General features: G+C 34.1%; 2 protein-coding genes across 5 annotated transcripts in view; one reads left to right on the forward strand and one right to left on the reverse strand.

The window, feature by feature from the left end:
* Window positions 1-8220, reverse strand: part of yellow-e (L-dopachrome tautomerase yellow-e) — a 39236-nt gene extending 31016 nt beyond the window's left edge. The window contains exon 1 of one of the 3 annotated variants that reach the window (XM_076117378.1): window positions 7956-8220. Coding sequence is in view for 1 of the 3 variants with exons in the window: in XM_076117375.1 (XP_075973490.1) it covers window positions 4877-4888 (12 nt within the window). In the remaining 2 variants the exon portion in view is untranslated. Of the gene's footprint in view, window positions 1-4876; window positions 5014-7955 lie in introns of those variants that run through there. The other 2 variants (XM_076117377.1, XM_076117375.1) reach the window with 2 other exon arrangements.
* On the forward strand, window positions 471-16020 carry LOC142974831 (uncharacterized). 2 transcript variants are annotated; one of them, XM_076117380.1, is made up of 5 exons: window positions 471-506; window positions 10846-10993; window positions 12685-12881; window positions 14039-14256; window positions 15264-16020. In XM_076117380.1, exons 2-5 carry the CDS (start codon window positions 10847-10849, stop codon window positions 15551-15553), a joined length of 852 nt encoding a protein of 283 aa, XP_075973495.1. In that variant the 5' UTR covers window positions 471-506; window position 10846; the 3' UTR covers window positions 15554-16020. The 2 variants fall into 2 exon arrangements, with proteins under 2 accessions (XP_075973495.1, XP_075973494.1); XM_076117379.1 differs by lacking the exon at window positions 471-506 and adding an exon at window positions 9937-10626.
* Window positions 16021-16124: the final 104 nt, after the last annotated feature.

A 16124-nucleotide genomic window follows, 5' to 3' on the forward strand; every position in this document is an offset into this window, starting at 1 on the left:
ATCACATCATTATTATCACATTATACCGTTAAAAAAACATTAAATCGATGAAGATCACACGAACGGATCCTTGAATGAAGTGTAATGAAATAGAAACCGCACTTATTAAATCGCTTATATACAAATGAGTGAAACTCGATAATAATTGGCGATACTAACACAATTTAGTTACAGTCGACACACGATACAATCGCAGTGAATGAAAGGACAGTGCATCGTCTGAATAAAAAGACCAAACGTCGCAATGCAAAAGATTTCAATGGTACCTAGATATTTTTAAAACGGCTGGTTTATTTGCGAAGACGCGTGCGGTTAACGGATGTAACTTGATTGTTTGAGCGATATCACGTAAATATTGTCTTATTCTCCACGGCACCCGGCAAACATTGCCCCGCTTGAACTCTTGCTCGACATGTCAACAATCATCATCATATTTTAGCAATTTATCGTATCTCTCGTATGCATGCATATTACTTTCTTAGGGGTTTATCGAAAAGACAGACGCGGTGAGTTATAATCATCTCTACATCATTGATAATTATGTTCTAGACAATCACATACATCCACATAAATAAGTTGATAAACTGCGTGCGCTGTAATCGCAATACAATTACAATGTTCAACTTATGCACCAGATTATGTATGCAATGTCATGTATGATTGTATAATTTCGACACTAATCACACTGATCAGCAATTCCTAAAGTGTTGTCATCGGAAGCGGACTTTTAAGTAATTATATGTTTATCAAGGCTATATATGCACTTTATCGATATCTATGTGTTAATTAAATACCCTGGTGAACTGGGTCATGAGAATTATAATTATGCACTCACGCCAAGCGACTTTAAAAATTATAGCTCACAAACTTATTGTTGCCGGATAAAACTAAAATTGCAAGACTATCGCGCTCTTAATTATATCCCTAAGCAGAAAAAGTAATAATTAATAAGTATGCAAAAAAACTAAATTAGTCGGTGAACGTTCACGCGTGATATTTGACATTTGCTGAAACACTCAAGGTTGCTGCTACTGATATTGAATATGAAATGAAAAGCTTTGACAAAAACAATCTACGCTAAACTTGGCTGGAGCTTAGATATGTCTTGCACACATGCTATTAAAGCAATAGCTTACTATGAAATTGTCATCGCCCATCACTTCTCAACGAGTACGCATATTTCACCTCTCGTCTAAACATAAAACACCGCACGAACGATTAACCGTTGCCACTTGGGTGTAAATTCATTTAAGATCTTATCGTAATTTAGTTATCTGAAGTCTGTAAGAGTTATGTGAGCTATCAAAATATTTGTAAGGCCAATTACATTATTGTTAAAGCATTCCTGACTAAGATTGTTAAACGGCTTCGAATTTAATTAAGTAACAGACCACTTTAAAAGCAGATTAATTGCACTTCGGATAATTTTGCGGTGTAATCGAGTTGCTTTTTTATTGTATAAGAACCTAGCATACCTTTTTAACTGTTTTTTTTTCTTATGAGTATAAGTCTCACTGGCCAGGTATATTTCAGTGTTAATAACCGTCTCAATTACTGCAACGCAAACACGGCATTAGGGTAATCAGTAATATGTTTTATGAACACTAATAAATAAAACTGACTTTTTTATGAACACTAAACTTGTGCATAATTACATTTTTTTTAATGCATATCCTAAGTTTTAATTTACGAATAAGGGCTGAATTATTAGTTTCAAAATTAACTTTTGACGGATTCCCCGTACTTGTCAAAACATAAATTAAAAAAAGCTTATCACACTACAACCAGCGGAATAAAAAACTAGATTAATACAAGATACCAGAGATAAGATACAAAAGGTAGTAAGTGAATATTTGAACTTACTTCCGGCCTTCCGGGAGCAAATCTTACAATATGCTAGATTACCGCAACTCAGATTAACATACTCGTGCATGAGTTAAACAGTATCGACGCAGAAAGTGCGCAAAAAATAGTTTACGAAGCAAACCGGTAACAGCATATGTATCAAGTGGTGACGTGAATCGACACTCTGAACGAACCACAACAAACCACTTTCACTAGGGCTGTTCGCATCGCATCGATCCGTCCAACACAAAAAAAATGCAGATACTTTGTCATTATTACCGTAATTGTTATATTACCCGCATGGCAAATGGGATATCATTGGTTTATGACTTTGTACTCAATATTTTTAAGACTGTCTATTACTATAATTATATACTTACCTAATATTCTGTTTAACTTTTTATGTCTATTTAGCCCAAATCTAATCATTGTTGACTATAGACTTTCTTCGCGGTACGCTTGTTTAACTTCGTCTAAATTTCAGACAAATTTAGTCTGAGTCTGATGGTGCAAAAAATCACCTAAACTCTATCTAGAATAATATAAGTAATATTAAAAATTACGTACAAACAATTACTATACTTAAAGGAAAGCTGTGACAATCTATATTCACTAGATCTGTATTGAGTCATTAACACGCAAGGCAACAGGCAAGGTGAGTTGATAACCCTAAAGACGCGGCGATTAAACAGCCACTTATATCGACGTGTGCGTGAAGTATATTGGAAAGATCCGCAATCAATATAATTAATCGTTTTTAACATACCATTACTGGGTATTGCATATCTTACAGTTATTATCACTTCTTAATCGTTCTTAGAATCTAATCAAATGTGCATTTAATTAGCTGACCAACGCAGCTCCGGTCACGCAAAAAATGTCACCCTATATGTCAGCTGGTCAGCCGGTCGGTGTTTTTTCGAAAAGTGTTACGATTACTTATCTAAGGCCTTCAGCGATCTACAAAGTAACCTTAATAATAATTGGTCTAATTGTGAAAGTATAACAGACAGACGAACTACAGGATTTATAACATAGGTTTGAATTCTAAGTATTGCAGTATTGTTACAGGCAATGGTAGCTTAGAGCTCATCTAGCTTTCGTTACTTTAGTTTGGCTTAAAAGGAGAGCGATTTAGTTAACAGTATTCACATTACGTGACTTCGGATACGTCTTTTACAACGTACCACTCAAGTTGTCTCCGCGCTCTACAAAACAACGTACCTTTACACTCAGCTCTATACAACTGTTCTGCATATTTACGAAATTTGCAACAACAAGCTTCTACAATCGGTCTCCCGACTAACAATTAGTGTTGTGAAATTGTTTCTTACACGACATGAATAGGCCTATTTTATCTTAAACTCGGAATCAGATTACATGAACAATTGTTTGCGAGATAATTGGAAATGGAGATCGAATGCAACACTAATTTTGCAAAACTTCCAAGGAAATGTTCCAAGGATTCCTTGTTTACTTTATTGTATTTATACATTTCGTTTACTAAATATAGTGCGCGCTAATTAACTCGTTCATCGGAAGTATTCAATCGACTCGGACTAACTGTTATTGCAACCGATATTTACAATCTGTATAAAGGTCAAGTTTTTGAGGTACGATTAAATGTAGAGTTTCTGTGAGTTGTCAATCATCAAATTAAATATACGAAACGTATAATTGTATCTTTACATTACTTCTTATTTTACGTTATGTGTATCCCTGGACATAGCTTTTGCATTTTTTAGTTTTTATGAAATAAGAATGCTATCGTTCCCGGTTATGTTCATTAGCCAATTTTCATCAGAACAATTAGTCGTTGTGAATAGACGAATAGTGTTATTTTTTACTGTAGATTGATAAAACTACATGAATGATTGTAGAATGTATCACGTTTATGTCGATTGTCGCGTGTAGGTAGGGCGTGTGAACATACATGATACAGTTTTGCAATCCTGAAAGTCAATACTTGTTGCTACACGTGGCCTCAAGCGCTATTAACACACCTGGTAAGGAGAGTCTTATAGCTCTGCCTCCAAAACCAGAAAATACCAACTTGTGCTATAAATAATATACACATACGACATTTTTCTACTGACAGCGACACTCTTCACTTTTAATAAACCGGTAATCAAGTACGTAGCTTTCAATTTGTGTACATCATTAAACTATTAGATTTGTTAACGGAAAATGTACGTTCATTTTATAAAAAAGTCAATATAACGAGAACTATCTATGCCTAAAAGAATATCAAACAAACAGAATTTCTATCAACTACATGACAACCTACATAAAATAATATTAGCACAAACCGCATCAAGGATTTACTAACGCGCGCCCCTCCGTCCATATTCCGTGATTGGAAGCATTCAATAATTAAGAGTAAATTTCATTTTTGCAATATTCATTGATAATGACAGGTAACCGAATAAAGAAAATGATTAATGCGCGCACAACATTTTTAAAAACAATTATTATTTTAAAACACAAGATTATAATTATATTTTTAACTTCTTATATTTCATTATTATTTCACGATTACACGTATGTATATAATAGATATGCCCCAATAGTGGTAATAAATAATTTCCACTAATTTAAATTAAAACTATTCCGACTTATTTTGTGGACACGATATTTGACATTGCAAATTAAAAAAAATCGATTGTTGCAATTAACACTAAATGTCTAAATATAAGTCGAAATCAAAATCAGTAACCAATATATGAATAAAAAATTTACATATAAAATACGAAACTGTTAGATGTTTTCTAGATATTTAATCGATTACATTTATCAGGTTTAACTGTGGTTACAAAACTATCAGGAAACGATTCAATCTAGTAAGGACATTATTTAAATTTAAGATTACACACATTCCGTGTTATAAGACGTTTTTTTATCTAAAATCTAAATCCATATCTTAATTGTGACCGTTTAAGAATTATCAATTAGAAAGCAAGTCGTTAAAATTCGGTTATATCAGATCAGTTTAAAAGGAAAACTCGTAAAAATATAACTCTACATTTCTTACCAAAACATTCATGCACTTGCAGCAAAAGTATTCACTTCTTTTCTAATTGTTAATAAACATTACTATATTAATTAATAAAAAATAAATAGAAAATATAAAGAAGTTCCTCACAATACAAAAGTACACGTTAGTTGCCGTCACGTCTTCGGCCAAAACTATCGTAGGATGCACTGATTGTTATATTAAATCATAATAATGAATTAAGTCATGATGCTGCCTCTAGTAATAACAACGAATGACTTAATACCTACGCCTGAGGATTCTAGTCTATGCCATTGTTTATGCATATCAAAAATGTATTGCCATTGTCTTAATAGAACTAGATGTATGAGCAGAATAGAATGACGCGTTTGTCGACGATTCTGAGCCTGAAACAACCTACTGAAAACTAGACTGAAGAACTGACCCGGTTCTAGGCACTGAATATTCTAAGTTTTGATGTCTGTATAAAAATATATGGATAATGTAGCTAAAAATACCTGTTTCAACCAATACTTGTTTGGTGATGAAATAATTATTTAATGACTTAATTTCAAATGCTAATCTGGGTGATTTATATGATTGTTTCATCATTATATTAAATTTTTTTAACAATTTGTTTGTATGCAACGGGACTTCGATTTGCTATTCCAGTATCTCATTGTTAACGATACCTTACTAATAGGTCAAATTAGCGGGTACATAACTTCGCTAATATTTAAGATGTTAACTTCTTTTGCTTTCTTCTTGCATCTATTTCTTTCAATAGTTATGTAGGAATGTCTAGATAATTAAAGTAAATATTAATTATTATTTTTGTAGTATCTGTTTGTATTGAAATCATGTATAAACACTACGTCATTTAACAATAAGGTATTGTTCGTGATTGTAGGTTATGAAAACACTGTATAAGTACACTGACAATCTAATTCAAAAATTACGGGTTTTCTGAAATATATGGCAAGGAATACCTATCTCTAATTATGATCTCTACATTACCGCTTAAGTCCCCTATATAAGAATATAATCTCATGATCTACTGGTCAGAATTTTCGTTTTTCACTAATAGGTGAAGCTATTAACGAGAACTGTCTCAGAGCGTATTTTGTTAAGGTTTTATGCATCTATTAAGAATCTTTCCACGCAGGCGAAATTGCGTGCGGAAGATAGTAGGCAATAAATATGATAGACGTAATACCTACTATAGCTGCAGTTAGTCGTCTCTTAGTATACTGCGAGTATGATTGAACGATAGAGTAAAACATCTTATATTGGCTATTCACACCGTCTGTAATATTTACCTACTTAGCTCAGCAGAACAATAGACTGTTAGTATGGGAAGCATGTACATTGTAAATATTTTGACACATAGATTTTAGCACAAAACACATGGGAACATGAGAACCGATTGTTATCCGCGCTCATAGGATACATAACTTCCCATTATCCTTATTAAAATGTTCTTTATAAACATACCACTGACTGACTATGAGAATATTAGGTTTGTGTGACAATAACTATGACACGGTAATAGTTCCGGCCAATGTAAGTTTCAATCAGGTATAAAACATACCATGTTATGCATTTATTGTATTTGATGATTTAACAACTTATGAACTTATTGCTATCAAAATGTAGCCAGTTGCGTGATTACTGATCACACAAATGAAGAAACAAATAAACAATATTTTGTTATTCGTAGATGTCTCAAGAACGTGTGAAATGCATTTTGATTTATTGATAAAAATATTGAATAACAGCTACCGAATTTGATTATTACAGAATTTTAAATTAAAATAATGAGGTAACTTAGATATTCAAGATATCCTGATAGGTGTATTTATGATATTTATTGATATGATGATGATATTTATATTTTTCGATAAAACCTCATTAGATAAACATACAACTAATAAAAACTAGATTTTAAACTATGGCTTAATACATTGCAAAACATTTCGAGATTTTTTTTAACTTATTGCAGCTGTAAGGATTATACTGATTATAAATTGCAACTAGCTTGCCCCTTGCCTTGAGATCGATTATGTAATATGAGCTGAAATTATGGATCCTAGCCTTATCATTAGAAAATTGTAACGCTATATTTAACAAAGACACCTGAAACTCTTAATTTGAAAAAAAATATCACATTATTGTGCAAAGCTGAGGTAAGCACTTAATTTTATAAATAATAGCCCTACAATACGTGTAATAAATTGATTATTAGAAAAACTAAAAAATTCTGTCGTAATTTAGTAAATTAGATTGTACAATTAAGACGATAGCTCGCCGGGCATACCACAACTTCCTCCGCTTGTTGGACGTCCACGCATTGTTTTCTCGTGTTTGTAAATACATAACGGCCAATTTATCACACAATGAACTATTGTTTACTTCGGATTATTATAGGTATTGCCCAAACTCAATTACGGTTTTCATACACAAATGACAAGGCCTTTATAATTATACTGCCATCTAAGATTTATTTGAGGCCAAGTAATCTAAATAGTATAATAGCTTCTGTTTGATATCCAGATTATGGTGATGAAAATTATTTGGTCTTTATAGAATTTAAATGCTCTCGAATAACAATTATTATGAGAATATCGGAGGTGATCCTTTTATTGTTGACCGAACCAAAAAGAAAATAATCAACCGAAGCCGAAGAAAAATAGTGAAAAATTTACCAAGTATTAAATCTACTAGTTTGCTTTTAACACAGTTTCACATAAAGTAACTAATTGTACCCTTTATTAAGTTAACTACTTTGTTAATAACTTAATTAATTACACATCGTTGATGTGAAAAAACAATAAAATAAAGATTTTTTTTGAATCGCAAATTGCTCGAATGAATAAAATCCCTACCGAACTATTCATATGTTTCGATATTTAGCATTAAACGTAGGTAGGTATATCTTAGTGTTATTATTTAATTTTAAAAGTTAAGGTTTGGATGTGTATAACTAAGAATTCATTTTATATTTAAATAGACTTAAAGTCTATTACTCGTCCGTTACTTTGTTAACGTGATTATAACTAGTTAGTATTAGTCTATAAATATTTAAGTGTTAATAAATAAAATGGGAACTTATAATTACACGTAAATTGTTAACGAACTGCACACTGCACAATGTTTGGCGCCAAAATAAACGAATGACACTTGCACTGTATGTACCTGTATGAGGCTGTATGAGGTTGTATGAGGTTGTATGGAGGCGTGTGGTGGTGCGTGGTCGCGATCGGTCGCGGCACGTGTTTAATCACAAATTCGCGAGCTACGCAAGGAGGCGAAGCGTGTCACGGTGCGCCGCCTGCGACCTATACTGGAGGAGAACCTTCACACTCACGCCGATTTTACTCGCCCCTCTACACCACCGCGTAACACCTTAAAAGTAAAAGTGGTCGATCCCGAAGGCGTGGCTGCCCACCAGCCTACAGCCGTGCCTCGGCATTGCCCGTGCTATTATTTTATTATCCAAGTGCGTGATTGCCAATCGTGATAGCGGCTGTCAGGCAATCAAGCATTTTTAATGAGGAAATGTCAAGAGCATATCTTTTGGTAAGACCTAGAGACCTAGACCGCCTAGAGCAAGCACTCAATCAACATTAGGCTCTGTGCTCAGGCATTAAGGAATAAATCAGTACTATTTATCATATTAAAATGTATTAAGGTCATATTTAAATTTAACTAACAATATATTTTTTTTACTAATAAATGTTATTATAACATAGACTTTAGCAACTGACACACATGACGAAACTAAATTTGACTAATATTTTGATAGAATCCAGTTACATATAAATGTCTGTGACAAATCCTGTCTACTGTATAAATTGATCTTAAAGATAACTAAATGCTAAAAAATCAAGATACTATCGGTTTAGGATTAGAAATTGTTGCAATATCAAATTTGATAAGCATATAAGCTCTAATTTGAGTTGTTTATGATAATTTAATGTATTTTGAAATGCGTACACATTTTGAAAAATATAAAATATATTTTAATAATTTCCGCTATAACGAAATACATAACTACTTACTTAACACGAACACCTTTTTATACCTGAGGGTGTTTCAACGGTTTCTGATCCATTAGATGACTTTATTACCATTTATCTGTCACGTTACGAAACCTCCAATGTGCCTCTAGGCCACTAGGCTTGAACCCCACTGAGATTATTTTAACGGTAATTAGGAGCACAGAATAGAATTTTTCCTAACCTACATATTAAACCTGATAGTTAGGACGTAAAGGCAGCTTTAAACCTAAAATAAAAACGTTTGGTATTTTGGATAATTAGGAAAAAATCAAATATATTTTAAAATTCCTGGTCAGTTCTTAATAAGGTCATATACCTAAATCTCTTTAAACATGCTACAGACACAGGCGGTTAAATTTTCGATAGTGATTCGGTACGGTGGCCTGTAATCGCTGCTCAAGCGCACCTTATATGAGGCTCCATAAATGACAACGCATATTATTATAATATTAAAGGTAATAGGAGAACATGGCGATCATGTGATCACGATACACAATGCACGATAAAGTTAGTACACCAAGTAGGTTGTACTCCATACTTGTTTAATGTAAGCTCACAGGGAGTGGCTATAGAGTGCAGAGCACTAAAGATGATATCTCGTTCAATAGATGATTGCAACAGTACGATTATAAAGTTTACTTCATAGATACTCGTGGTTTAATAATGCTAGTTTACAGACAAATTATTGCTTCCTCAACCTAACAGGACTAACATAAGATGATGTATTATTTTAGAAATTAGGTACTTTAAGATAAGCGATTACAAACTGTAATAAATGGCAGACATACGAGTAATATTGTCAATCGCATAGCTAAAATAGCTCTACAACAACAAACATTCGCTCTCGGTTTACCAAGCCGTAGAGAAGTAATTAAAAGCACGGAGAAAAGTACATTGACATAATCTACCAATTATTCTACTAATGTAAGCGTGAGTATTGCGGCAACTATCTGTAAATAAGTATAGTAGGTTGGTTCCCAGGCGGTGCACAATTGCCGCTTTTTGTCCTCGATCGATATAATGACACGGTATTGGAGACTGTGAGAGCAACAGGAAACACGAGCCCAGCCCTATGTGTCGGAAGAGTTAGCTCACGTTCCTGCAAAAACAATCAGAGCGAATCGGAATTCGGTCCCTATCAGCTTACATATGCGGTGTCGAAACTTATTTATCTAACCGTGTTGACTAATCGTCACGGCATATAATGTATTATTTACATTACAAGATCGCACTACTGTTCTTTGGGAAAATGAAAGAAATAAAAAAGTCGAATATGAATGCCTTTAAAAAAATCTTTTGGTTGTCACCTGATTATGCCAGAAGGTATATAATTTCAATAAGACTCTGTTAGTTATTGATAAATATGACTAATTATTTGTTCCAAAGAAATGCATGTTTCTCTGAAATAATTCCTTCGACATCAGCATTTCAATTCAATGCACGAAAACGGTTATTGAATAGTATGATTTTTATTTTGAACCCGTGCGAATATAAGAAAGTTGTGAACAAAATGCTGCACGTTGTACTTAAAAGAGTTACTTTAATATTATGGTTTTTATCAGTGGTTAGTGGTCATTTTAAAAACCTAGCATGGAACGGAGGACCTATGCATTCTCAGTGCGAACACGGACTGGAAGTGTGGATACATAGTGGCCAATGCGTGAAAGAAAATGTTATAGCGACGAAAGCATTTGCTTTTCAAGATGACGTCTATGTTATTACACCAAGGTATTAGCTCAACTTTTTCTATGTTACTACTACAACTTAATTAGTTAACTAAAATGGTTTCAAACAAAAGGAGGGCTAAAATTAATACTAAATAGTAGTATTAACTTAATGTTAGAATTTTTTGTGTATCTTGTACCACTAAATCGGTTTGAGGTTAGTTTACTTTGTAAAATCTTAAAGTCGCTCTCTTGCTTATAAAGTTTATTTCCGTGATTCCAGAATGAAACCAGGTGTCATGGCGACGCTTTGGAAAATAGTTCAAGAGAAACATCGTGTGGAGCTCCAGCCGTACCCTGAACTTCGCTCTCATAAGATGGGTGACTGCAGTGTCATACAGAACGCTGTTGATTTCTATTTAGATCATCTTGTAAGTAACCTAAAAACTGTTCACTAATGTGGTCTGATCTAATTTTGTGCGAAAAAGCGATAGTAAAATGAAATTTTTATTTCAGTAACGTGTACAACTTTTATAGTAAATCTTAAATAGAGATACATAGTTACATACGTTACATAATTCTAAGCAAAATATATATCTGTGCTAGAAGGTCCCTCTCGTAATAAATCCAAAGGCTCAAATTAACGACAGGTTGCTAATTTTAAAGGCGTTTATACCCATAGTTAGCTGGAATTTTCTCTCATTAGCCTGGATAACTAGTTAAGGTGTGTTCGGCAGTTTTCGTACCCAATCATCGTATAAAAAATCTCTGTTTAGTGTCAATGAAGATTATACTTACGCCACACCTTGTGTACGCATTCCAAGTTATATAGTTTGCTGCAATAAGTTTGTAACATTTAACAAGACGCCTGACATTAAAACTTGTTTAGTTGAAGAGCGCAATCGAACCTAATAGGTACCTACTTACAATTTACATCAACAAACGAGAAAAACTTCCAACTGATTTCAGAACACATACCATAATTAATGAAAATAAAAAAGAGCTATAGTTAGATCTTTAACTTTATATAACAATGTGTGTAAGCAAGTAGGCGTTGCTAACCTTTTCCCATATAGTAGGAACGTAAATAATAGTATGATCGATCGTATCTCGACATGTATTCGCTGCACAGTTACACAGAAACACACCTCATACATGACATAGTCTAGTCTACGACAAACGTGGAAACACATTGTATGATTCGTTTCCATTCAATTGAACTTTAGTCGTGCAATCGAATCAAAGCATAACAATGGATAGAACGGTTCGACCTTATGCGTACCTAGAAAATAATTAATTCGCACCAAAACGCAAGTTTTTGTAATGTACCTTCTGATTTATAGGGTAATATAGGCGCATAATACCACGGAATCCATGGATGTTATACGTGATGGTGCCAACGAAGGAGCGTATGAATTACGCCTACATTTGCCATTAAACAATAGTTCCATGTGTTAGGGGGCGAGCCTATTGCCACATACCAAGCAATATACTTACCACCATACTCAAAACTACTATTGATTGCACTTTGGTCGACCTGGGAATCAAACTCGGGACCTCGTGAACAGCAGACGTATACACTACCAAGCGCACACAGAAGCAGAGATTTGTTTTTTTAATTGTATTAGAAATATTACAAAAGGACCATCAATCATTTTGGCTGCTTAATTATATAAAGCCACGGCCGTCTGAATAATTATGTAAGCTTAATGTAAAAAGCAACACGTCCTGTAGAAACAATATTTCATATTATAGATACCTACCGGACTGTCAATTGCATAAACAATTTTTATTTTATTTTATCGTGCATCAGTGTTTCTCAAACTAGAGTATATCAAAAGCAGTTAGGAACATTTAAATTGCTGGTTGATCGCAATTATGTATCTAAGTTAAATACATGAAATTGACTGATTAAACGTTTAACCCGCTGTTATCCAATTGACATCAACCACGATCGACTTTTTACGTATCCTCCGAAGCACGGAGACGCCCAGTTCGAATACCAATATGTGGTGACCCATCTATAGAATGACCGCGCCCAGAGTTGCTTGGTTGTTGCAACCTACTGATTCTATAAAAATATGTAGGAGAGAAAATCGAATGCAGTTTATTTCATCCACAGAGTAAATTATGGATTTTGGACAGTGGCACAGTGGACACCCTGTTAACGCCTCAGTGCACATGTCCGCCTAAAGTGGTCGTCCTCAACATGTTCTTTGGGAAACAAGTCAAGACCATCGACATATCTTCTCTCTCAGAACCCAATTCTTTGCTCCAGAACATAGCTGTTGAGTACACCATAGTGGGGAAAACTTTTATGTAAGTAATACCTATATAAAAGACAATTTGTTTTTTTCTTTATACCTACACGTGGCAACTAAAAGGCCTATTATTAGTTACGAAAAATAAACGATTGCAGAACCGTATCGTGACAAAAAAGTCACGGAACTTTTTTGTCAAGGAGCAAACGTCGGTATTTTAATGAAAATATGGGTATACTTTAATTGAAACGAAATTAAATTAGATCTTTAGTGCGTTTGACATTCAGTTATGACCTAGAAATAACCTACTTGCGTATGTTAAAAAAGCATTGGCAATCGTCTGAAAAAAGATACCTATCTAGATATCTATTACCTGCATATATTCTGTTCGGGCCTACTTTGTTTCGAAAGCAATAATATATAGGTGACACTGACTAGACTTTGCAATAAGTCGTGTCTATTTAAATTACATTAATCAAATAATAAATTCAAATACTTTTATCGTGTGGCAATATGGTAGGTAACTCAAAAGTACAGGGTGAATTTTGAATGGTAGGTATAGCTTATCTTTATCAAAGATAAATTATTATTGTCTAGTGCAAAAACCATTTGTAACTAAGCCTTATATTCCGCATTAAAACCTAGGTTTCAGTTGATAAGATCTTCATGGCTATTTTTTACTCCTTAATCTTTTGTGTTATTGACAACTTAGCTTTACGACTCTACCTGTATGGACAGCAAGACACGCGATTTAAAACAAATACTATTTATTATAAAAAACGTTCGTTAAATTCTTATTGTTCTTAATAAGGTGACCACATCGAAATGGTGGAATAAATCTTGTGGAATTGTGAATGTAAATTAATCAATCGTAAAACATGCTGTATAAAAAAAACATTTTGGAAATTAAAAAGCAAATCAAAAGAAATACAAACGCAATGAAGTGTGATACATAATTACATACGCAAGTTCACGCAATATCGTTGGCCTACGACTTGTGTCGTGTCTGTGGACGTTAATTAAATCAGTCACTGAGTTTCGCACCTACGAAACTTTTTAAAGCGACGAAAAAATTAACACGCGAAAAAGACGCAAGTCGTAGACCTGTAGTTTGTAATAAGTGCCTTCGGTATTGGTTGCTTCATCCAGTTTGGTGCTATTTTTTATGCTGACTACTTTAATACGTAATATTATTATTTGATGTCTTTTTTCTAGATATATTTCAGACGCGTCACGAGGGTCTGTCTTGGTCCACGAGGTGTCTTCAGGATCTGAATGGTCGGTGATGGTGAGCACACCAACCGCTGGCCTCCAAATAGCCCTGGTGAAGCAACCTTCACACTCTATGTATATTGTCAGACTTCATCAGAGGGGCATTATCGAACTTGATACTACAGCTTTACGGAGACGAGACTCACTTGCTCCACTCACAGGTAAACTTAGGATAATATCGAAGCAGAAAATGCTATAATGTATTTTATGGGACTCGAGGCTATTAAGACTGACCGGTCACACTACCGAACTTTTAGGCTAAAGTAGAAAACTACTTCGTTACTATTATTACCAACCCAGGAGTCGAACCAATAATTATTTAAAAAATATGCTGCGATTTAAAGGCTTACAAATATAGTTTGATTATTTTTGATCCATAATAATTTAAAGTCGAGACACTCATAGACATAAGAAGTTGCTTCTATGTTAGAATACTCATATAGATGAGTGAATAAGTAGGTTTCGTTTATCAATACTTGGGTACCAGATTAATAATACGACCGTTACAGATATAAATAAATGCAACAGCCTGCGTGACTTGTATATTTTAGCAGATTAATTTAGCGATCGTAATATTCGACGTATTTCGTAACTTGACAAACGAGGTGTCTTAAACACGCCCATTTCTCTTTTAAAAGCTTAATTCATTTATTATTAAGGCCGCACTTATTTGAATAATTTGTTAATAGACTTATGTACATACATACCTAATCGCTTTATAAATTGCTAATGTACCATTACCATGACACGCCCAAACTGTAGCAATTGCTTCGTAGCCTATAGTAAGTCTGGTGACAGTGTTGTAATTAAAATGTTAAGATATTGCAACACATTTTCAAAACGCAGACAGGAGCGTACCGATTCAATGCCTAAGTATATCTTTCAAAGTGTAACAAAAATATTTTGCAAGGATTTCTCTTTGAAACACAAAATCGTGACTGATTGCCTCCCCGATATAATTATCTACCTAATCTGTCATATTTAAAACCCGAGTCAGTTATGTACACCTATCAAAACGTACTACATAAGTACACATTATTCTTACTAAACAAAAAATAGCCATATCATAGGAAAGGTAAAAAATAGCTAGCTTTTTGAGCCCTCATGGTAGGTGGAAAGAGAGAAATGAGTGATTATACTTCTAAAAATGTTTTTTTTTTATTGCCAGTATTCGGTGAGCATAGTAAACCAGTAGTTCTTCTGGGTGCCGACGGCCATCACGTGTACTTTCGTCATACGGAATGTTCTGATGTGTTGGTGTGGGACACGCGCCTCGCATTCAACGCTTCTCGGCTAGACAACATTCACTCAGCAGGACCTCGCCTGACAACCACCGCTGTAGCCGCCGTTCCTCTAAAGCCCGTACTCTTAGTACTGGATTCTAACTACCAAGACACCCTCAATAGTAATACACCAACGTACCATAAAATTACATTCATTACCAATTCCTTTTTGTAATTCGAAATTAAATACATGCAATACTTTGTCTACTTTTTTTTGTGTAGGAAGTGGTCAACCTAGCTAGTGTTAAAGTTGCTAATTATAACCCCTCGCTTTACATCTAGACCGCCTGGCATTTTTTATTTAATTAAGCACATTTCAAGCACCAGAATAAAGAGACAAGTGATGTTACGTCGGATTTACAAACCTCTAGACTAATTAATTTAATACATGGGCTATCTACTTAATTATTCCAAATCGGAAATAAATACATTGTAGGATCTACATAGCATGTCTTACTTCCTTTCTAATAACATTGTAGACAATTTGACTTTGGTTTTTTTACTCCATTATGTGTGTACACGTGTAAGTACTTAATTAGTCACATTATGTGCACAGACACTTTGGCAGTCGGCAGTCTATTATTAATACAACCGGAATCAATTTGGCAGTCAAGTTACATTGTACACTAATGCACAGACTGTCTATGGTTCAAGGTGGACCCCTTTCGATCCGTTGTCTATCAGCTTTTGAATTTATGCTATTATTGATAGATATATTAATTATTAGCTATGTGAAGGCCGAATGT

The sequence above is a fragment of the Anticarsia gemmatalis genome, chromosome 8, assembly GCF_050436995.1.
Source record: "Anticarsia gemmatalis isolate Benzon Research Colony breed Stoneville strain chromosome 8, ilAntGemm2 primary, whole genome shotgun sequence".
In the NCBI taxonomy this organism is placed as follows: domain Eukaryota; kingdom Metazoa; phylum Arthropoda; class Insecta; order Lepidoptera; family Erebidae; genus Anticarsia; species Anticarsia gemmatalis.

Coding starts and splice junctions, on each gene's coding strand:
- LOC142974831 (XM_076117379.1), top strand. CDS start 10,262: ATGACTAATTATTTGTTCCAAAGAAATGCATGTTTCTCTGAAATAATT. Junction 10,627..10,845: donor GTCTATGTTATTACACCAAG/GTATTAGCTCAA, acceptor CCGTGATTCCAG/AATGAAACCAGGTGTCATGG. Junction 10,994..12,684: donor ATTTCTATTTAGATCATCTT/GTAAGTAACCTA, acceptor TTTCATCCACAG/AGTAAATTATGGATTTTGGA.